The 22,524-nt window shown below is 41.0% G+C and overlaps 1 protein-coding gene across 2 annotated transcripts in view; it reads left to right on the forward strand.

Annotated features, from left to right (window-relative positions):
* CHCHD3 (coiled-coil-helix-coiled-coil-helix domain containing 3) overlaps positions 1 to 22,524 on the forward strand; it is a 267,701-nt gene that overhangs the window by 237,678 nt on the left and 7,499 nt on the right. For both annotated transcript variants that reach the window (XM_054015802.1, XM_054015812.1), the window contains exon 7: positions 20,173 to 20,308. In XM_054015802.1, the coding sequence (XP_053871777.1) occupies positions 20,173 to 20,308 (136 nt within the window). The remainder of the gene's footprint in view (positions 1 to 20,172; positions 20,309 to 22,524) is intronic.

Below are 22,524 nucleotides of genomic sequence, written 5' to 3' on the forward strand. Positions count from 1 at the left end.
CTCTGGCTATAGAATCTATGAACAGTTTTTAGGCTCTTAACATGACTGCCAGAGCTGATATCAGCAGCCATTGTATAGCACAAGGAGAGAAGCAGTCTTTAATGTATCCAGGACCATACAAACCATAGAGCATTTAGGCAAGTAAGATTATTGCTTATCGTTAGACCATGTTGAATTTAAAATACAGAAGCTGTCAAGACCATACAAGGCCCCACACACACACTTTTTTTTTTTTTTTTGCTCAAAAACCTTGAGTAACAGCTTGCCCTATTAGTGTTTCCAACTACTTCCCGAATATTACTTACTTATAAATGAAGTTCTTGCCCCCCATAGCCATTGAGAGTTATTTAATAGGCTGTGTGCACTTTCAAAAGTGAGTTAGTCATCTCTGTCAAAGTTTGTTTCTTGTACTGGAAGACAAAACATCCTCAGTCATGTAGATCTCTGCCAAAAGGAGCTAATTAAATACGCATAACAAGTTCCTCTTATTAGAAATTCCTGAATACTACATGCAGTTTCCCTGGGGTCTCTATTGTATGTGTGTGAATTAGTATTAAAGTAGGTTATAACCATTTCTCAAGCAAGACAGGGATAGACCAAAGGTAAAGTCAAATCTTCTTATCATATATACTTAAAGAAAGAGAGAACAAATTTTGTTTGAAACTTCCTTCCCCAATAAAATTGGTCCCTTTTTAAAGCCATTTAGAAGACCCATTAAGCCATTGAGTCATTCCTGTGCATGTATTAGTGGCAGGCTCATTGTAATGTGGAACAGGCTTGCCATATCATGGACACATTTATGAAGATTGATAACAGCCAGGGTTCAGTGTTAACTTTTATTATCAAACAGGCTGCAGGAGAAACTGCCTAGTATTGGCTTTTGCTTTGATATATAAAAAAGTTGCTGCATGAAAAAGACATCACATAAAATAGCTCTGCTGGCAATAGCATTTTAAAATAGGGCTGTAAGTAGACCAAACAATAACTAACTACAGTAATGTTCATTATTGTCTCTTTGAGCTCTCAGTATCATTGATGGGTGCTTTCAGTCAGTGCAGAGTGCGGTTTACAATAGAACCGCCTTACTATGTGAGTGGATAACAGACTGTAGCTTTGCTTGGTGTTCTCCTACTGTTTTACACAACCAGTGGTGAAAAAGGTAAATTACTTTATCCCTTTAAAAGAGGCAGCTTTCCTGCTGGTGGCTCAATCAATAATAAGACATAAAAGGAATAGTTTAGAAATTGCCTATTGATACTTGGTGGAAGTGATACTGGAGAAAGGGGGAAGTGCTTTGAAAACTCACCTCCTCTGTTACAATCCTCACCATCAAAGTAATCACCCTCAGATTGTTAGATTGGTCACTCCTTTGGGGGGGTCATCTCAGACCCTGTGCTTCACTTAGGGCTGGTCCACACTAACCCCCCACTTTGAATTAAGATACGCAACTTCAGCTACGTTATTCACGTAGCTGAAGTCGAACTATCTTAGTTCGAACTTACCGCGGGTCCACACGTGGCAGGCAGGCTCCCCCGTTGACTCCGCATACTCCTCTCACCGAGCAGGAGTACCGGCATCGACGGCGAGCACTTCCGGGATCGATCCCAGAAGATCGATTGCTTACCGCCAGACCCGGAGGTAAGTATAGACGTACCCTTAGACATCTATGAAACCACAGTGCCCCAGAGCACCAACTTCCACCTGCAGCTGACCACAGGAATCATGTTGCTTCTCTTGGGTCAACAGTTGCTTCCATAATGAATCATAAATTGTACAAGATTGATTTAAATCTTGTTTTGCATTGGTACTTTGTAGTTATTTTCCTAAAGAAAAGTGCATTCTCAGGAGTTGGTAACCATTAAAACATGTTGATTTGCAACTAACAAAAGTCTTTACATTAAATTTGGTACTACTTTTTGCTAATCCGGGCAGTGCACTGTATCTCTACACATGTATTGCTTAAACAAATTTATTCAGATTAATAGAAAATGGTGACTGATGCCTTTCTTATGTACTAGCTTATTATTTTTTACTTGTTTTGTGTCAAGCTCTATTTAGATGGAAATTGGAATTCTGTTAAAAACGTGCAAAACCAGCATTTTAAAAGAATGTAGTTAAATAAAACTACCTTAAATGTGCTGGATGCATTAAAAAAAAGTTTATCAAAACATGTTTTGTATTTAAAACTAACTGATTTTTTTAAACAAAGGAAGTAGTATCCGTATTTAGTGAATTGAAGCGATTGTTGCGGGTCATCACGTCCTTCAAGATTGTAGAACTAATAAATACTTCTCACATCTAATTCTTAGTCATAGATTGTAAGAGGAAGAGATGCTTTCCTGCTTTATCAACTCCCAATTTGTTTAACTTTGAATGAAGAAGTCATTACATTGAACTAGTTGAATAAAGTGAAATGAAGAAAATATTCTCTGCATCCACAAAAGAAGCTACTGCTGTCAAAAGCTGGTTCAACATTTCAACGATCTCTGGTTCTAGCTGGTTAGCCAGTAACTTCCACCAGTTCAGTTCTTTGACTTTTATTTAAAATTTCAGCAGTAACATGTACTGTTTAATATTATTTTGTATTTAATTTAAATGATGTTACTAGATTATGATAAGTTTAGGCCTTACCACAGGTTGTCATAATTACAGTTAAATTTGAAGATACTTTTGTAAATAGCCATTGATGGACCTATCCTCCATGAACTTATCTAGTTCTTTTTTGAACCCTGTTATAGTCTTGGCCTTCACAACATCCTCTAGAGCTGCTGCTGTGGTTCACCTGATGTACTTATTTAGCACTTACTTATTATGATTATGTGTATATTACATTTAATGAGTAAAAAATATTTAGTAGGCCAGATGTTTTTTGCACTGGGTTGTGACAGACCATCAAGGTTTACAAGTAGGTCCTGAGTCCGAAAAGGTTGAAAACCACTGCTGTGTGTATTGTTAGTGTCAGACATCATGTCTGTGTTTCAGCTAGGTGAAGGAAATACTAAGTTAACATGAAAATTGTAATCCGTTTCAGCAGCAATTAAATCTTTTGTTGCTTTCTCTATACCGTACCTCTTGACCATAGCATTTCTTTCTTTTGTGGTCAGTAACAGACTTTCAGACTGTGCACTAATTCCTGGCTCTCCCCATGAAAAAACTAGTTAAACTTACATTACACGAGAGAATAATATTTGGGGGGTAATGTGCCAGAACATAGTGCTGTATGCCTCAGGGTATTTTATGGTGAGTGATGTAGTTGACCTTTGATGAACAGGAAGAGTGTCTCTACACATCAAAATATTGTATATGTTTAGGCTTGGAAGGATTAAATTTTTATCAATAAATATCTGTGAAGAGCGTCACTGTATACACACACACAAACTGATGAAAAAATATTTCCTTCAATAATAATTGAAATTTTCAGATGGGTAAAGTAAGAAAGTTGATGTCTGAGCACTTATTACAGTCCCACCTTAATGTGTATAAAATGCATTGTAGGTAATGAATGCTGCATAAAGCGCATATTTACAGCTCCGCTAAAATAGCCATTCCGGCGTTACCAGAGCTGGAGCTGCAGATAATTATACAGCATTCATAAAGCTTTAACTTTTTGAATCTCAACATCTACAGTCATTAAATAATTGCCTCTCCCTAATAACTACCCGCAACTGTAAAAATTTAAATAGATAAAAATCTAAAAAGCTTCAAAAGAAATATTAATATCTATCAGAATTCTTTTAAAAAATGAATAATGCCAAGCACATACATATATATAAAATGAAAGCAAGATTCTGTATTAGTGTGTGTTGCTATACAATTTTTATTGCTTTGAGTTTGGGATGACGATGTTACTTGTGAGTTTTACAGAGCCCAGAAGAGAGTCATGCAGCTTTTCTGAAACAAATGGCAATAAAACCTTTCAGCATCCCTACATCATAAATAAATAAATTAATGGAGATAGCCTATCTACTAGAACTGGAAGGGACCTTGAAAGGTCATTGAATCCAGCCCCCTGCCTTCACTAGCAGGACCAAGTACTGATTTTGCCCCAGATTCCTAAGTGGCCCCCTCAAGGATTGAACTCACAACCCTGGGTTTAGCAGGCCAATGCTCACACCACTGAGCTATCCCTCCTCCCCGTTTGGTTTATGCTACTCATTGGGGGTTTTGGTCCTTGCTTTAGTCTCCCTCTATTATTTTTCTTCTTTTGACTACCGTATGGTAGTTCAGTATTGCATAGCAGATTTCATGGCCTTGCAGGTGGACTTTCCTCTGCAGAAATCAATGATGCGGTGGCTGGGTATATTCTTTATGGAACTTTGTTTATTTTACATTACATTTACCAGTCCTGGAACAGAGGTGGTCACAAGCAGCATTCAGGTTAGTCCCCTCTTTCAGGAGTGTCAGCCAAAGTATCAATGCCGGTTCCCAGGGAGCAACTCTGCCTCAACAATTCTCTCTAGTTAGAAAGATTTAGGCAAAGAGCTAATGCTACAAGTATAGTTTAAAGTTAATTTTTATCATTTTGATTTCATGCAGTGGTATTTGAAATGTGTGTTTATATGATGATTATATAACCACATATGTGATATAAATATATGTGTTTCTGTGCATACCAGAGTGACTAGATGCACCCTCATGGGAGAGTTAGTCTATTTTTCTCTGCCCTATGGTACAGCAGATGTTTATTGTCATTACCATTCTCCTGACTTGCACAGCATTCTTCCCATCACAAGACCAGGAAATGTTTACCATTCTCAAATTGTACAGAAGGAAAGTATGCAGGTGCATGCACCCCCACACCATCTACAGTTTCTTTGAATAAACTCTGGTTTACTGATTTATATTTTTGACACTGAGTATATTTTTCTACCTGTCTTAGAATTTCTAAAATGCCCATCTCTATTCTATCAAAACACTATTTATCCTGCAGCATATAGAAAAAATATCTTAATAGTCAAAGCAAACTGTTCCTGTAGCATCATGGTTGAAAATGTAAACACTTGCAAGTTAGGATGCCAAAATTGTGGTTCCCACAGCAACTGTGGGACTAACTGTTACCTCTGTGCATTTATATAATATATTGTAATGGCATACTTTGCATTTTTAAAGTTTATTTATTTATTTTTTAATTATTTATTTTTAAGGAATAATGTTTTGGCAGAACAGAAACTCAGCACAGATTGAAACAAATTTATTGGGGCTAAATCTACCTATCAAAGTCAACAGGAGTCCTGTACTGTGCACGTGGTGACAGGCTGTACAAGTGCTTTTAACTTTCTCTAAATCACATTACTTCTGGCATTTTGAAGGCTCTAGATCAGGGTTATTTCCTGCAGCACATTTACTAATGCAGGAGTCCCCAACGCGGTGCCCGCCGGGGCGTCTAAGTGCACCGGCGGACGAGCATCCGCCAAAATGCCACCAACAAGCAGCAGCGTCCAGAGGTGTCGTCGCTGCTTGTCGGCGGCAACGCCCATTGACGTGCCGCTTGTCGGCGTCATTTCGGCGGATGCTCGTCCGCCGCCACGGTCCTCCGTGGCTCGTCGTCTGGCGCCTGCCAGATGAAAAAGGTTGGGGACCACTGTACTAATGGGTTGTTCAGGCTAGTTTTGAATGCCCCAAGTAATGGGGTTTCTACTACTTCCCTTGGGAGAGGGTGCCTCAACCTAATAGGGTCCTACTGTTAAGAAATCTTTCCTGATCCTTAAGACTAATTTTAAGCCCCAGTCCAAAAAGTACCTAAGCATGTTTATAACTTTAAGCACATGAGTAATCTCATTAAAGTTAATGACGCTACTTAGTGTTTAAAGTTATGCATGTTCTTACATGCTTTGTTGCATTGGGGTCTTAATTCCTTCCCATTAATCTTAATGCTATTCCCTCATACAGTAAATATATTGTTGCATTGCTGGGGATGGTTTCAGTTTATATACGTCTTGTAGATTATAGTAAAAATTAAAGTAAAAACCTTCCAGACAGTGGTATTTTACCATCTGAGAAAGGCCAAAGAAGAAATATAAAATGGTCAATAGAACCTTCTGCCAGTCATGTTTGTTAAATCTGACTTTTTTGGCAGTGTACAAAGCTTGCTTTAACATACTGGAAATAGTTGAAGATTTAACATTGCCTTTAAGAGACATCTGAATGCTCTCTATCCTCTTTTATAAATTTCATAGGTCAAAATGTTTGAAGTAGATTTTATTTTTCCTTGGAAGGAGGGATAAGTCGAGATGCTTATGAAATTTTCGTATGGAGTTTGTCAATGCTTAATTTAGTCTGCTGTAATACACCATACATGTTCATTTTTAGATTCTTTTGGCTTACTATTATAGAAATTAACACTAGTAACTGATTGCTAGTAATATAAATGGTTGATTCATTTGACAGTGGGCAGAGTGAGTTGTTTTCAAGGTCACAGTGCAGAAGTCATTAGTACAATATTTCTGCATTTATTCCAGATTCTGAATCATGATGGAAGAGAAATTAATCCTGTCTACTTTCACCATTTTAATTATAGTTTTTTCTTGGAACAGTTCCTCTTTCATTTTAATCTACCAAAAAAGTCTCAATATACGGTCAAGTGTAAATCAAACAAGAATCAAACTGTACAGCATTTAGTCTTCAGGTGATGGTTTTTTTCCATGTTGTAATCAGCTGGATTGTAGATGTGTGGGGGTTTGATTGTGGACCATTTAGAAATATCCATTGTAGATTTTGGTTACACTGCAGTAATGCTGCCAAAATATTTTAAAAGAACGTTATTGTTTGATTTGTGTTTTGCATATTTCATAATCCACTCATGACTTGTGATGTGTTCAATGTGGGAAGGTAGTCTTGAATAATTTATCATAAGGGAAAATGAATTCTGAAACTAAAAATAACCGTGCAAAACATATCTTGAGTATCATGTGCCTTCTTATTACTCTCCCTTTGTTTTCTGATTATTATTTAGCACTTTGAACGGAAACCCTCACATGGTTCTAGGAAGTGATTTGGTAGACTCATAGAATATCAGGGTTGGAAAGGACCTCAGAAGGTCATCTAGTCCAACCCCCTGCTCAAAGCAGGACCAAACCCCAACTAAATCATCCCAGCCAGGGCTTTGTCAAGCCTGATCTTAAAAACCTCTAAGGAAGGAGATTCCACCACCTCCCTAGGTAACTCATTCCAGTGCTTCACCACCCTCCCAGTGAAAAAGTTATTCCTAATATCCAATCTAAACTTTCCCCACTGCAACTTGAGACAATTATTCCATGTTCTGTCATCTGCTACCACTGAGAACAGCCTAGATCCATCCCCTTTGGATCCCCCTTTCAGGTAGTTGAAAGCAGCTATCAAATCCCCCCTCATTCTTCTCTTCGGCAGACTAAACAATCCCAGTTCCCTCAGCCTCTCCTCATAATTCAAGTGCTAAAGCCCCCTAATTATTTTTGTTGCCCTCTGCTGGACTCTTTCCAATTTTTCCACATCCTTCTTGTAGTGTGGAGCCCAAAACTGGACACAGTACTCCAGATGAGACCTCACCAATGTCGAATAGAGGGGAATGATCACATCCCTCGATCTGCTGGCAGTATTCCTACTTATACGGCCCAAAATGCCATTAGCCTTCTTGGCAACAAGGGCACACTGTTGACTCATATCCAGCTTCTCGTCCACTGTCAGGTCCTTTTCTGCAGAACTACTGCCTAGCCACTCGGTCCTTAGTCTGTAGCAGTGCATGGGATTCTTCCGTCCTAAGTGCAGGACTCAGCACTTGTCCTTGTTAAACCTCATCAGATTTCTTTTTGCCCAATCCTTTAATTTGTCTAGGTCCCTCTGGACCCTGTCCCTACCGTCCAGCGTATCTACCACTCCTCCCAGTTTAGTGTCATCTGCAAAGTTGCTGAGAGTGCAGTCCACACCATCCTCCAGAAACTGTCTCTAGGACCGACCCTTGGGGCACTCCGCTTGATACGGCTGCCAACTAGACATGGAGCCATTGATCACTACCCGTTGAGCCTGATGATCCAGCCAGCTTTCTATCCACCTTATAGTCCGTTTATCCAGCCCACACTTCTTTAACTTGCTGGCAAGAATACTGTGGGAGAAGTATCAAAAGCTTTGCTAAAGTCAAGGAATAACACATCCACTGCTTTCCCCTCATCCACAGAGCCAGTTATCTCATCTTAGAAGGCAATTAGGTTAGTCAGGCATGACTTGCTCTTGGTGAATCCATGCTGACTGTTCCTGATCACTTTCCTCTTCTCTAAGTGCTTCAAAATTGATTTCTTGAGGGCCTGCTCCATGATTTTTCCAGGGACTGTGGTGAGGCTAACTGGCCTGTAGTTCCCCGGATCCTCCTCCTTCCCTTTTTTTAAAAGATGGGCACTACATTAGCCTTTTTGCAGTCATCCGGGACCTCCCCCAATCGCCATGAGTTTTCAAAGAGAATGGCCAATGGCTCTGCAATCACATCCGCCAGCTCCTTTAGCATCCTCGGATGCAGCGCATCTGGCCCCATGGACTTGTGCACGTCCAGTTTTTCTAAATAGTCCCGAACCACTTCTTTCTCCACAGAGGGCTGGTCACCTTTTCCCCATGCTGTACTGCCCAGTGCAGCAATCTGGGAGCTGACCTTGTGCGTGAAGACAGAGGCAAAAAAATCATTGAGTACATTAGCTTTTTCCACATCCTCGGTCACTAGGTTGCCTCCCTCATTCAGTAAGGGGCCCACACTTTCCTTGATTTTCTTCTTGTTGCTAACATACCTGAAGAAACCCTTCTTGTTACTCTTAACATCCCTTGCTAGTTGCAACTCCAAATGTGATTTGGCCTTCCTGATTTCACTCCTGCATGCCTGAGCAATATTTTATACGCCTCCCTGGTCATTTGTCCAAGCTTCCACTTCTTGTAAGCGTCTTTTTTGTGTTTAAGATCAGCAAGGATTTCACTGTTAAGCCAAGCTGGTTGCCTGCCATATTTACTATTCTTTCTACACATTGGGATGGTTTGTTCCTGCAACCTCAATAAGGATTCTTTAAAATACAGCCAGCTCTCCTGGACCCCTTTGCCCTTCATGTTATTCTCCCAGGGGATCCTGCCCATCTGTTCCCTGAGGGAGTCAAAGTCTTCTTTTCTGAAGTCCAGGGTCCATATTCTGCTGCTCTCCTTTCTTCCTTTTGTCAGGATCCTGCTCTCTTACATACAGTGCAACTCCCCCACCTTTTCTGCCCTGACTGTCCTTCCTGAACAGTTTATATCCATCCATGACAGTACTCCAGTCATGTGAGTTATCCCACCAAGTCTCTGTTATTCCAATCACATCATAATTCCCTGACTGTGCCAGGACTTCCAGTTCTCCCTGCGTGTTTCCCAGGCTTCTTCCATTTGTGTATAGGCACTTTAAGATAACTCGCTGATTGTCCTGCTTTCTTACTATGAGGCAGGAGTCCTCCCCTCTTGCGCTCTCCTGCTTGTGCTTCCTCCTGGTATCCTACTTCCCCACTTACTTCAGGGCTTTGGTCTCCTTCTCCCAGTGAACCTAGTTTAAAGCCCTCCTTACTAGCTTAGCCAGCCTGCTTGCGAAGATGCTCTTCCCTCTCTTCATTAGGTGGAGCCCATCTCTGCCTAGCACTCCTCCTTCTTGGAACACCATCTGATGGTCAAAGAATCCAAAGCCTCTCTGACACCACATGCGTAGCCATTCATTGACTTCCATGATTCGACTGTCTCTACCTGGGCCTTTTCCTTCCACAGGAGAAGCAGGAAGGGGTAGCGATCCGAGGGCTTGATGAGTCTCAGCAGTCTCTCCGTCACATGGTGAATCCTAGCTCCTGGCAAGCAGCACACTTCTCGGCTTTCCCAGTCAGGATGGCAGATAGATGACTCAGTCCCCCTTAGGAGGGAGACCTTCTCTTGGGAATGGTGGTCGTGGAACACCCATCTCTAGGACAGTGCATCTCATGCCTTCCAATCGGTGGAGTCTCCTTCTGCTCCCTTCCCTTAGATGTATCATCTAGTTCACTCTTTGCATTAGTACCTGTGGAGAGAACATGAAAACGGTTGCTCAACTGTATCTGCATTGCTGGTACATGGACGCTCCTCTTTCTTCTTCTGGAGGTCACATGCTGCCAGTTTTCTTCACCGTCCCTCTGTCCCCACTGTGCAGCCTGCTCCGATTCTTCAGAATGCTGTGCCCGCAGAAGCATCTCCTGACCTCTGTCCAGGAAATCTTCATTTTCTCTTATGCAATGCAGGGTTGATACCTGTTTCTCCAGTCCTTGAACTTCTCTTCCAATATGGAGACCAGCTTGCACTTTGTACAGACAAAGTCGCTTCTGTCCTGGGGAAGAAAGACAAAAACACGGCACATCCTGTGCAGGTCACAACAGCTGAGCGCTCACCATCCATATTAGCTTCCTCAGCTGTTGCAGTTACTACTGAGAGAACCCTGTAAGATGAAAGCCTCAGTGGACTCTCCCCAGGCAAACTCCCCCTGTCAGCCTCTCCGCTGTTCGCCGCACTCCCTTCACATGAGTCCTTACTAAAGCAGTGAACATTATGTTCTTTTGTGGTATTGTCCACAGTGATATTTTTGCCTGTCACTCAGGCCCATAACATGAATATCATCTTCAACTCAGACCTCTGTGTAGATCCCCACATCCAGACGTTGTCTATACCTTGCTGATTATTTCTGCATAACATGTCTAAGATACAGCCTTTCCTGGGTTAGTGTTTTTGATGTGTGGTGTGTGGAACCTATCCTTGCAACAAAGCCTGATGCCAACTCTGTCCACATATCTATTCAAGTGACACCATCATAGGACCTAATCACATCAGCCATGCCATCAGGGGCTCGTTCACCTGCACATCTACCAATGTGATCTATGCCATCATGTGCCAGCAATGCCCCTCTGCCATGTACATTGGCCAAACCGGACAGTCTCTACGCAAAAGAATAAATGGACACAAATCTGACATCAGGAATCATAACATTCAAAAACCAGTAGGAGAACACTTTAACCTCTCTGGTCACTCAATAACAGACTTAAAGGTGGCAATTTTGCAACAGAAAAGCTTCAAAAACAGACTCCAACAAGAAACTGCTGAACTTGAATTAATATGCAAACTAGATACTATAAATTTAGGCTAGAATAGAGACTGGGAATGGCAGAGTCATTACACAGATTGAATCTATTTCCCCATGTTAAGTATCCTCACACCTCTTGTCAACTGTCTGAAATGGGCCATCTTGATTATCACTACAAAAGTTGTTTTGTTCCTGCTAATAATAGCTCATCTTAATTAATTAGCCTCTTAGAATTGGTATGGCTACTTCCACCTTTTCATGTTCTGTATGTATATATATCTCCTTACTTTATGTTCCATTCTATGCATCCGAAGAAGTGGGCTGTAGCCACAAAAGCTTATGCTCAAATACATTTGTTAGTCTCTAAGGGGCCAAAGGACTCCTGTTCTTTTTGTGGATACAGACTAACACGGCTGCTACGCTGAAACAGGCCATAGGATTTCCCTGAATTAATTCTTGTTTGAACTAGACACACATCTTTTAGAAAAACATCCAGTCTTGGTTGTAAAATTGCCATTGATAGAGAATCCACCACAATCCTTGGTAAATTGTTCTAATCGTTAATTGCTCACTGTTAAAAATGCACACTCTATTTCCAGTCTGAATTTGACTAGCTTCAAATTTTAGCCATTGGATCATGTTGTACCATTTGTCTGCTAGATTGAAGTGCTCATTATCAAATAGCCCAATTACCCATGTAGGTATTTATAGCCTGTGATCAAGTCACCCCGTAACTTTCTCTTTGGCTGTCTCTTCACTAGAAATGGCAAAGTGGTGCATCTGCAGTGTTTATGTGAAGAAATAGTGAAAGAGAAGGTTAACATATTCTCTCATTGCTGTAGTTAATCCACCTCCCTGAGAGGCGGTAGTAGGTCCGTCGACCTGGTGCTGTCTACACCAGGTATTAACTGCGTCACTCAGGAGTGAGGATTTTTCACACCCCTATGTGACATAACTGGGTTCACCTAACTTTTTACTGTAGGCCTGATCTTTGTTAAGCTTATTGGATTGAGATCCTTGCATCTGCCATTATAAGGCATGTTTTCCAATCCTTAATCATTCTTATGGCTCTTCTGTCAACCCTCTCCAGTGTATCAACATTCTTCTTGAATTGTGGACACCAGAACTGGACAATATTCCAATAGTAGTTGCAGCAGGGCCAAATACAGAGATAATACAATCTCACCACTCATACCTGATATTCCCCTCTGTATGCATCCAAAGAATTCGTTAGCCCTTTTGGCCAGAACATCACACTGGGAGCTCATGTTTAGCTGATTATCCACCATGACTCCCAAGTCATTTTCGCAGTCACTGCTGCCCAGGATGGAGTCCCTAATCCTGTAAGTATGGCATAAATTCTTTGTTGCTAGACTTTACATTTGGCCGTATTTAAAACACACATTGTTTGTGCCCAACTTACCAAGTGATCCAGATCACTCTGTATCATCGTCCTGTCCTCTTCATTATGTGTCATACGTACGGTCTTTGTGTCACCTGCAAATTTTTTCCAGATTATTGATGAAAATATTAAATAGCAGAAGGGCAAGAACTGATCCCTGTTGGACCCCACTAGAAATGCATCCATGATGATTCCACATTTACAATTAGATTTTCAGACTTGTCAGTTAGTCAGTTTTTAATCTATTTAATGTGTTCATGTTAATTTTGTATTCTATTTTTTAATCAAAATTTCATGCATACGTAGTCAAATGCCTAACAGAAGTTTGTTATATCCATGCTCTTACCTTTATCAACCAAATTTGTAATCTCATCAGAAAAAGATTTCCAATTTGACAGGAACTATTTTCTATAAATCCATGTTGATTGGCATTAATTATATTAACCTCTTCTAATTCTTTAACTGAGTTCCTTTTCAGCCATTCAATTATTTTGCCCAGTGTCAAAGTCAGGCTGATAGATCTATAATTACTCAGGTTGTCTTGTTTACCCATTTTAAATATTGGCACAACATTAGCTTTCTTCCAGACTTTTGGAATTTCCCCAGTATTCCAAGAGTTATTGAAAAATGAACATTAATTGTCCTCGTCCAACTCTTTTAAAACTCTTGGCCGCAAGTCATCTGGATCTCCTTATTTAAAATGTCTACCTTCAGTATCTGCTGTTTAACTTCATTCTGAGTTGCTACTGGAATGGAAGATGGCATGATCATCATCATAATCTGACTACATGTTTTTTCCCAAATACAGAACAGAAATGTTATTGCACACTTCTGCCTTTTCTGCATTATTATGGATTGTTCTACCATTTCCATCTAGTATTGGATCAATGCCATTCTTACGATTTTTTGTCCTTAACATAGTTAAAGATAATAAGAACTCTCGATAGATTTTTTCCTTGTGTCCTTTTACTTCCTTTATCAATTTTCTACAAATTCCTAGCTTCTGGTTTATATTCATTACTATCAACTTCCCCTTTCTTCCATTTGTTATATATTGTTTTTATTTTTATAACTTCCTTCAGTTTTTTAATCATTGTGGCCTTCTTTATTATGGCTTTTTGGGCATCTAGTAAAATTTGCTTAAACAGTTCCCAACTATCATTCAGATGTTTCTGTTGGAATTCTCTCTCTCTCAACTGGTTTGGCTTATAATTGTTGTGAGCTTTGTGAAACTGACCTTTTAAATCACCATGTATATACATTACTAGTTTGGGCTTCATTCTGCTTGCACGTAACAAATGTGATCAAGTTATGATAACTTGTACCTAGTACCACCACTAACTTCTTGTTCTGTGATCAGTCCTTCTTTATCTGTCAAGATAAGGTTATAACTAAGGCCCTATGAAAATCACGATTTCAAGGATTGCACAGAAATTATGAAATTAAGTCCAATACTGTTATTTTTCCAACAGTGGGGAGGCAAAAGCAGAGAGATCCACTTCTACCTCCCTGCTGTTGGAAAAAATCATGTTATTGGGCTACTTCAGCTGCTCATGGTGGGGCCAGCTTCCTGTCCTGCTAGCAGGGATATGGAGGTAGGGCTAACAGTGCATGGTGCTCTGGAACCCCAACCTGACCCACCCTGCAGTGGCCCTTGGCAAGCCTGGAGGAGATACTGCAGTGCTGGCTGGTGAGGTATTGAAACCAGTATCTACCACTTGGAGCATGAGCAGGTGTCTGAGGAGGGGCCCACCCTGCTGCCCAGCTGGCCAGGAAGCAGAAGCAACAGGGACCAAGGCAGGGGCTGAATATGAAGTAAGTCAAGCTACAATCCCTGTCCTTGGCCAGAGTGGGACAGATGGGTGGCACCATGTAGCGAGACCTCCTCCAGCTTGCAGCCTTCCCCATCCCCGCTGAGATGGGACCAGCCCTCTAACGCCCCACAAGCAGCCACTGCCTCAGCATGTAGGTGAAAGCTGGGATGCCTGCTTCTCCCTCCTTGATATTGGAAAAATCACAGCAGTTCGGAGTGGGGGGGAGGGTGACTTCGCTCCATGCGTATCCCATTAAATTCAAACACCCATGATGCTGCTGTGAATTTTAAAAGCATTATAATTATAATAATTTATAATAAAAATGCAATTTACACGGGGCTTAGGTATAATACAGAATTCCTCCTCCTTGTCTTCGCTTTCAAGGCCCTTCATGGCCTATCCCCACCCTATCCTTATCATCTCTCATTCATTATCGAGATGTCATCTCCCACCTTCTTTTGGCCCATGACGCCAGCCTCCATCAGCCCTACCCCCATCTTAAATTTTCCAACAAGCACCGTCATGCTTTCCTCTGTGTTTCCCCTCATGCTTTCTGTCAACGTCCGCAAAGTTACCTCATTATCCGCCTCCAAAGATGTTTTACACGATGCCTGCAGAAAAACTTGACAGCAGTTAAGCTGTTGGTGTGTGGAGTCCACTCCCACTCCCTGTCATGCTGACCAATATTGTCTCATTGTTTCCTTGAACTCCCCCATCTGTCAGTATCCATCTCTTGTCTCTTGCCTTATACTTGGGGTACATCTACACTACAGGGGGGAGTCGATTTAAGATACGCAAATTCAGCTACGTGAATAGCGTAGCTGAATTCGGTGTATCGCAGCCGACTTACCCCGTTGTGAGGACCGCGGCAAAATCGACTTCTGCGGCTTTCTGTCGGCGGCGCTTACTACCACCTCCGCTGGTGGAGTAAGAGCGCCGATTCGGGGATCGATTGTCGCGTCCCAACGGGACGCGATAAATCGATCCCCGAGAGGTCGATTTCTACCCGCTGATTCAGGCGGGTAGTATAGACCTAGCCTCAGATTATAAACTCTTTGGGGTAGGGAGCATCTTTTTGTTCTGTTTGTACCGCACCTAGCACAATGGGGTCCTGGTGCTTGACAAGGGACTCCTAGGCACCACAGTAATACAAATAATGAGAATAGGTGTTGTTGGAAAGTGCCAACATTTGAATGAGAAATAAAACTGAGGCTCTGGCCACCGCTGTCCATTAAGATTCAGTGGCACTTTTTTATGAGAGATGGTGATAAATCAAGTCTTCTGGGCAAAAATCCAGTTTTGTTAACAGGATTCATTTCCCTCTAAACTCCCTGCGGTTTCAAGTGGAAACTACATGTTTCACTTCCTGATAAGTGTGTGTGCGTGTGTATCTGTGTATATACACACACATAAATATGTGCCTTATTGTTGAGAGGCCTAAAGCTAAAGAACAACTCCATCACCTGAGAAATCTGTGTCTCCTGTATGTTTCAAAGTGTGTTAGTGCTTTTATATGTGTTCTCTTACATTCTTCTGACAATTGTCTGATTCCTCATCCTATGGGATTATACCAGTTACCTGCACAGTTGGAAACTCATCAGCAATTCGAATTCTTCCGTTCAGGATGCCCATTTTATTACAAAACTGTATAGCTTACCATTCTGGCTTCAGATTTCCTCTTTGGTTGACATTTTGTTTGAACATTCTAAAGGGTTCCTTTCTTGGAGCCCCTGGGATTATAATGAGCTTAAGTTCTTTGAGAAAGACTAGATAGATAGATAAAGTCACTTTCGTTAAATATGTTCTTCATCCCATAGCATAGAATGTGAATTTAAAAAAACAACAACCTCGTATTCTCTTTTGTGTTTTCATTTTATTATCTTTACCAGCTTCCATTACATCAGCTTTATTGAAAAGGTGGGTGAACGGCATCCTTTAAGGCTTACACTCATACACAGAAGCATTCTCTTAGCATGTGAGGTGCTTGAGGGGCAGCCGGGAAAGCAAAAGCAGATTAAGAAGTAATACAGTAATAAGCTCAAAAACAAGTTGTTGCAGTTGTTCCATATAATGTACTTCCTAGATCAGACTGTATCTCATTCTGATTTTTGCCACACAACCCAGCAACTTTCTATTTTAAATCTCTTGGATGTGTTATTTTCTTAAAGTGGTCATAGAATCCCATCTATTAGAGGTGGGAAAGACTTATCAAGCTATCCAGCTCATCCCCTTACCAGGCAGGAGACTGTTCTTTACATTATATTTTTTCTGTTGTTTTGTCCGGTCTCATTGTGAATGTCCCAAGTGATGAAGATTCCAGCACTTCCTGTGGATAATTGTTCTACAGTATAATAGATCTCACTGTCAGGATGTGTTTCTCCTGATGGTCATCTTAAATTTACCTTTTCTTAATTTAACGCCTTTGTTTCTCATTATATCTCCTTGGACTACCCTAAACACTTCCTCACCTTCCTTAGTGCCTTCACACCCTATTGATACAGTAAATCACGAGTGGCGAAGAATCATAAAACTCTGTTTCTGAACAGGGAGATCTAACAGAGGCAGGACAGATTTATCAAAAGTAGATTAGGGTGGATATTATGTGGTGGTCTCTTAAGCCACAATGGTGATGAGCACTGTTTAAAACAAAACAAAACAAAAACTGAAATACATAAATTAATTGCTTAATGTAATGAAGATACGTTACAGGTTTTACTTCATTAGTATTTTCATCATTTAAGGGCGTGGCTACACTGGCGCATTACAACGCTGCAACTGTCTCGCTCAGGAGTGTGAAAAAACACCCCCTTGAGCGCAGCAAGTTACAGCGCTGTAAAGCACCAGTGTAAACAGTGCCCCAGCGCTGGGAGCCAATCCTCTCGTGGAGGTGGAGTACCTGCAGCGCTGGGAGAGCTCTCTCCCAGCGCTGGCGCGCGACCACACTCGCACTCCAAAGCGCTGCCACGGGAGTGCTCCTGTGGCAGCACTTTGAAGTTTCGAGTGTAGCCACGGCCTAACTCTTTTAACCTTTCCTCATCAGTCAAACCCTCCAGGCCCTGAACCACTTTTATAAAACCTTAGAAAATCTTCCCTGATAGATACTTCGTTTCCCTTCCAAGGAGTTGTCTTGCCATTTTCTTTCAGTGATGCCCACCTAACAGCAGTTTTGTACATCAAAAGGAGAGAGTGCATTCCTCTACAGAAATCAGTTGGTAACTGTATGGCAGACTTACCATTATGCACATTGGAAGCATCTTGGAATCTCTTTCCAAATGGAAGGTACCACAGTTTGTATTTTATGGCCACCTAATGTTAGATAGTATCTCATTTAGACTTTTCTCAAAAGTGAAAACCGTGCATTAGGGTAGCATAACAAGCATAACAGATCAATACAGGCCCACTGTTCTTCCCTAGCAGAGTAATCCAAGAAAATGGACATGGTCCACTCAAGGAACTGCACCTGTTCGCATTGAACTCCCATAAATACCAGGTTTGAATGCCTGAGGAGCTTGGCAATGGATGCAGGTGCTTTTTCTAAAACATTATGAAAACAAGTGATTAACGGACAGAAAATCAAAGGCCCTGAAGTGCTGTAGTACTGACAGCAGCATAAAAGTGTACCTTGACACATTTCAAATAAAAAATAATGTATGGCCTTTGAATTGTGTTGCTAATAACATGACTCAAAAAAACAAACAAAAGCTTGTCTCTGGCCTAAAACTATTGAAATAATATTTAGACAAATTTACATAATGAAAATATAAAGAGCCATTTCCTTCCTTCCTTCTTTCCCCCAACCTCCCAATTTATATGGGACACAATACAAGGCAGACTTTTAAAGTCACTTGTGAATTAAGGCAGGGTTAGGTCAAGTTTTATATGCATGTCTTTATATTCTGTTAACTGATTCTGTGGTATTGGATTATCAATCCAGAGCAGGCTTTCAGTCAGGTAAAATGACCATTGGTTTTGGCCTTGGAATCTATGAATCTTGTTAGAAACAGACTCATCAGAGCGGTGAGTCATAAGTCTGCAAAGAGCGTATGCCGTGCTTCCCCTCACGTTTTATTTGATATTGATACAGCCAAAGACCTCACTGTAATCAGTCAGTGTACAACATTCTATGGTCATACATTTTGATGTACAACAGCCTCTAAAACACTTGCTAGTATCAGCAGAGAGGGGATTAAGGGAAAATCCTCATCCATAAGAATCCACAGAAGTCTGAATTTTCAGATCATAAAGAATGTAAGCACATGGGACTGGATTTAAATTCTGTTTTAGGTGTTTCATGGAGATGTAAGGTACTGAATGAAGAGAGTAAGAGAGAGATGTTTTATATGAGCATATACTGTAAAATCAAGGAGATTTAACATTCCTTTTTTGGTACTACATCTTGAGAGGCTGCCAAGAAGCAGATGTCCCTAAGGAACAGTATTGTGCATTGCAGTTTACTTTCATACTCTAGTACAATATAGAGCTGCCTAGGCCAATCAGCAAATAAGGAGCAAAATATTCATCTGAGGATACTCTGGCTTGATGAGTCTTTTTTTTTTTTTTTTTAACCTTATTGAACTGAAAATAATGTATTGTGGAATGTATATTTGAGCAGCCAGTTTCAGGTTCCTTGAAGAACTAACTGGAAGATGAGTTAAGTATGCTATATATGCACATAAAATGAATATTAGTCTTCAAAGTAGAAGAACCATATCATTTTTAAAGCTGTGTTTATTATTTATAGTCAATAAAAAAGCACTTTGTTACTACTGGGTTTAAAAAAACATCGTTTGACCCTCATGCTATAGTGATGAATGCCATAGAAATACCCTTTTTTACAATTAACACACAGAGGTAGCCAGTTAGTTTAATAATACTTAGCACTTTTCATCTTGAAAGCACCTTGCAAACATCCTTAGCTTTGAGGTAGGCATGCATTCTACCCCCATTTTACAGATGGGAAAATAGTGACAGTTTGCCCTGCCCAAGTTTACAGAGGGTGTCTGTGTCTGAGCCATGCTTAGAGCTCAGGAATTATTTATTAATTCTTCAGTGCCATAGGCATGGATAGCACTTCATGGATTAATGCAAGATGACAAGATACTTTCCCCAAGGAGGTTATATTTTAAAGGACTGGTCCTGAGATGTGTTCAATTCCCACAGCTCCGATTGAAGACAATGGCTACATTGGGTTAGCAAGAGAGATTGATGCAAGTGTCACGAATCCCATACAGTGAAGAAAACAGACAAAATTCTTATTTAAATCACATACATACCTGGGAATTGGGCTTAGAACTTGAAGCCTTCAGCTCCAAAAATAACAGGATATCATTTGAGCAAAAGGTCATCTCCCTCCACTGGTGACAATAGTGGGTCCTTTATGTTCTCTGTGGGCCAGGTCCAAGAAGATAGCATTCCCTGCCTGTCCTACACACACAGCCAGTGCATGACCAGCAGCAGTATTAAGATGTCATAGAGATATGCATTGGTGAGGCTTGACTTACCTAGTGGTTCTTCCTGTAACTTTTTCTTATTGAAGGTGAAACCAGGCCTGTTTAGTCGCTTTGGGGCCTTTTAATTAGAGGCCTATGCTCAGGTGAAGTAAATTGGGTGTTAGTGTCTCTAGAAACTAGAACTGAATGCTGGATCTAGAAGATGTAGCTGGTCTCTGGTCCTAATAGTCCAATTTATAGCTCCCTTTTGTGCTTGTATTTTATGTTATTCAGGTAACAGCACAGTATAGTCTGGAAGCTGCTTTCCTTCCTAGCTCTACAAAATTTTCCTTCCCTTTTACTATTTGGTTTACTTTTAACAAAACGGCTGGATAAAGCCCTCATGAAATCTTTCTCAGACGGAAACTGTAAAATGTTGTTCTGTTTTTCTTTCCCCAGGCGATATGAGTCTCATCCAATCTGTGCTGATCTGCAGAGTAAGATTCTCCAATGTTATCAGCAAAACTCCCATGAGACCCTCAGCTGCTCTGCACTGGCCAGCCAATACTTCCATTGCGTCAATCATGCCAAACAGGTGGGTAGAAGAATGCAGCTACTGAATGACTTATGGAAATAAGATGGAAAATACTGTTGGATCATCTTGTTAATCCTTCTCACCTGCCAATGCAGGATTGTTCCTAACAGTATGTGTTCGTGTGCTTTGTAGAGTCCAATTTTAAATTACTCAAGCAAAAGTGTTTCCATAACTTCCCTTGGGAGATTGTTCCACAGTGTAATAGACATTACAGTTAGCAAACGTTTCCTCATATCTGCGATTTTAGCTGCAAGATAAGCGGATTCATCTGAGTGGTATTTTTGTCATAAAATTCTATCCATAACATCACCCATTTCAGTAACAAGTTAATGCATGTCCCAAACTGGCTAGCGAACCAGTCAGATTGTAGGAAGTTTTGATTTTTGTACACCCAACTCCCGGAATGTGGCATTGTAACCTGCCTATCCTATCCTTTTGCAACCAGGGCCGGCTCCAGGGTTTTTGCCGCCCCAAGCGGCAGGGGAAAAAAACAAAACAAAAAACGCGATTGCGATCGGCGGCAGCTTCACCACACTGCTTTCTTCTTCAGCAGCAATTCGGCGGCAAGTCCTTCCCTCCGAGAGGAACCGAGGGACCCGCCACTGAATTGCTGCCGAAGAGCCCTTCCCCTTGGCCGCCCCAAGCACCGGCTTGCTGGGCTGGTGCCTGGAGCCGTCCCTGTTTGCAACCTAATTTGCTAGCATTATAATTTTACCATATAGTGTAAACGTCTAATGTTCTATAAAAGTTTGACTAGCCACTTATGTCAGAAGGGTTTTTTAAATGGATAGTTGCAAAATATAATAAAGATTTGTTTAAAAGTCTGTGACTTCCTTAAAAAGCCAGTGATTTAACATTCCTCTTTGGCTTGTAACTGCAGAGTGTAGTTCTTAGGGGTCTTTGATGTATGCACATCATAATAGTGTGGCAGTTGGGTATTTTATTTTGTGAAAGTACAGCTCTTTATGTACACTAACAAACAACCAAACCTGCAGCTGTACTGATAACTGAAGCACTTGGGTACTACTAGCTGACTCACCACACTTAGTGGTATTGCCATATTAGCGCAGCATAAGAGAAAGAGGCTAGAAGTGAGCAAAGTATATGTTTAAATTAGAGATAGGCTCAAGCCTCAAAGTTTGGGTTCAGTTCTCTGAACATAATATTTCATGATGGTTCAGATCTGGAGTCTTGGTTTTGGGGCCTTCTCCAACTTAAGTATCAAGAAACGTATTCCATCCTCAGAGGACAGGTCACTGATACAGAATGGTGAAGGTTTCAGAGTAACAGCCGTGTTAGTCTGTATCCGCAAAAAGAAGAACAGGAGTACTTGTGGCACCTTAGAGACTAACAAATTTATTAGAGCATAAGCTTTCGTGGACTACAGCCCACTTCTGTGCATCCGAAGAAGTGGGCTGTAGTCCACGAAAGCTTATGCTCTAATAAATTTGTTAGTCTCTAAGGTGCCACAAGTACTCCTGTTCTTCTTTTTGAGAATGGTGAAGATCTCTTGGTATCTGGGCACAAGCAAACAATATGCATTTTAAATACAGCCAATGTAAAGTTATACATTTAGGAGCAAAGAATTTATGTCTTACTTCACAGTGGTCCCTTCTGGCCTTAGAATCTGTGAATTTCTGTGTCTTTGAAGAAATCAGTGAGAGCAAAGCTCACCCCCCACAGCTTTGTATGTATAAAGCATGTGCTTAAATAAGACTATTGATCTCAAATTTTAATGTTGGTGAACTCCAGTAGTTGAAAGGAAAACATCAGAGCTCCTGCTCCAGTGTGTTAGCACAGACTTCAGCAAACTCTTCTGATTCTGATAACATAGCCTTGTTTCCTTTATTGTAGTTAATTATACCTGTAGTGAATACTAGCAAGAGTTTCACCATATCCATTCACTTGGACCTTTTGGCAGTAACTCTGGGTCAGGGCAGCTTTATTTGTCCTGCGGCTGTCTTTATTGGTATTAATACTGCTAATGGTCTGCTGCTGTGGAAATCTCAATCCAACCAACCAGTCACCGGTGCGTTGCAGTGCTAAAACAGCCCGACCCATCTGAGGTCAGCAACGCTTAATAAACGTCTCTCTTTCTAGCCTTATAATCCTTTGTCCGTGTAGTTAGTGTATTCCTTTTGAAATAGGAATCCCTGGTGGATTAGCAACTCTGGAAGAAAGGCCTCCACCTGAACAGCTGCAGTATGTTTGCTCTG

Source organism: Malaclemys terrapin, chromosome 1, assembly GCF_027887155.1.
Source record: "Malaclemys terrapin pileata isolate rMalTer1 chromosome 1, rMalTer1.hap1, whole genome shotgun sequence".
Lineage (NCBI taxonomy): Eukaryota > Metazoa > Chordata > Testudines > Emydidae > Malaclemys > Malaclemys terrapin.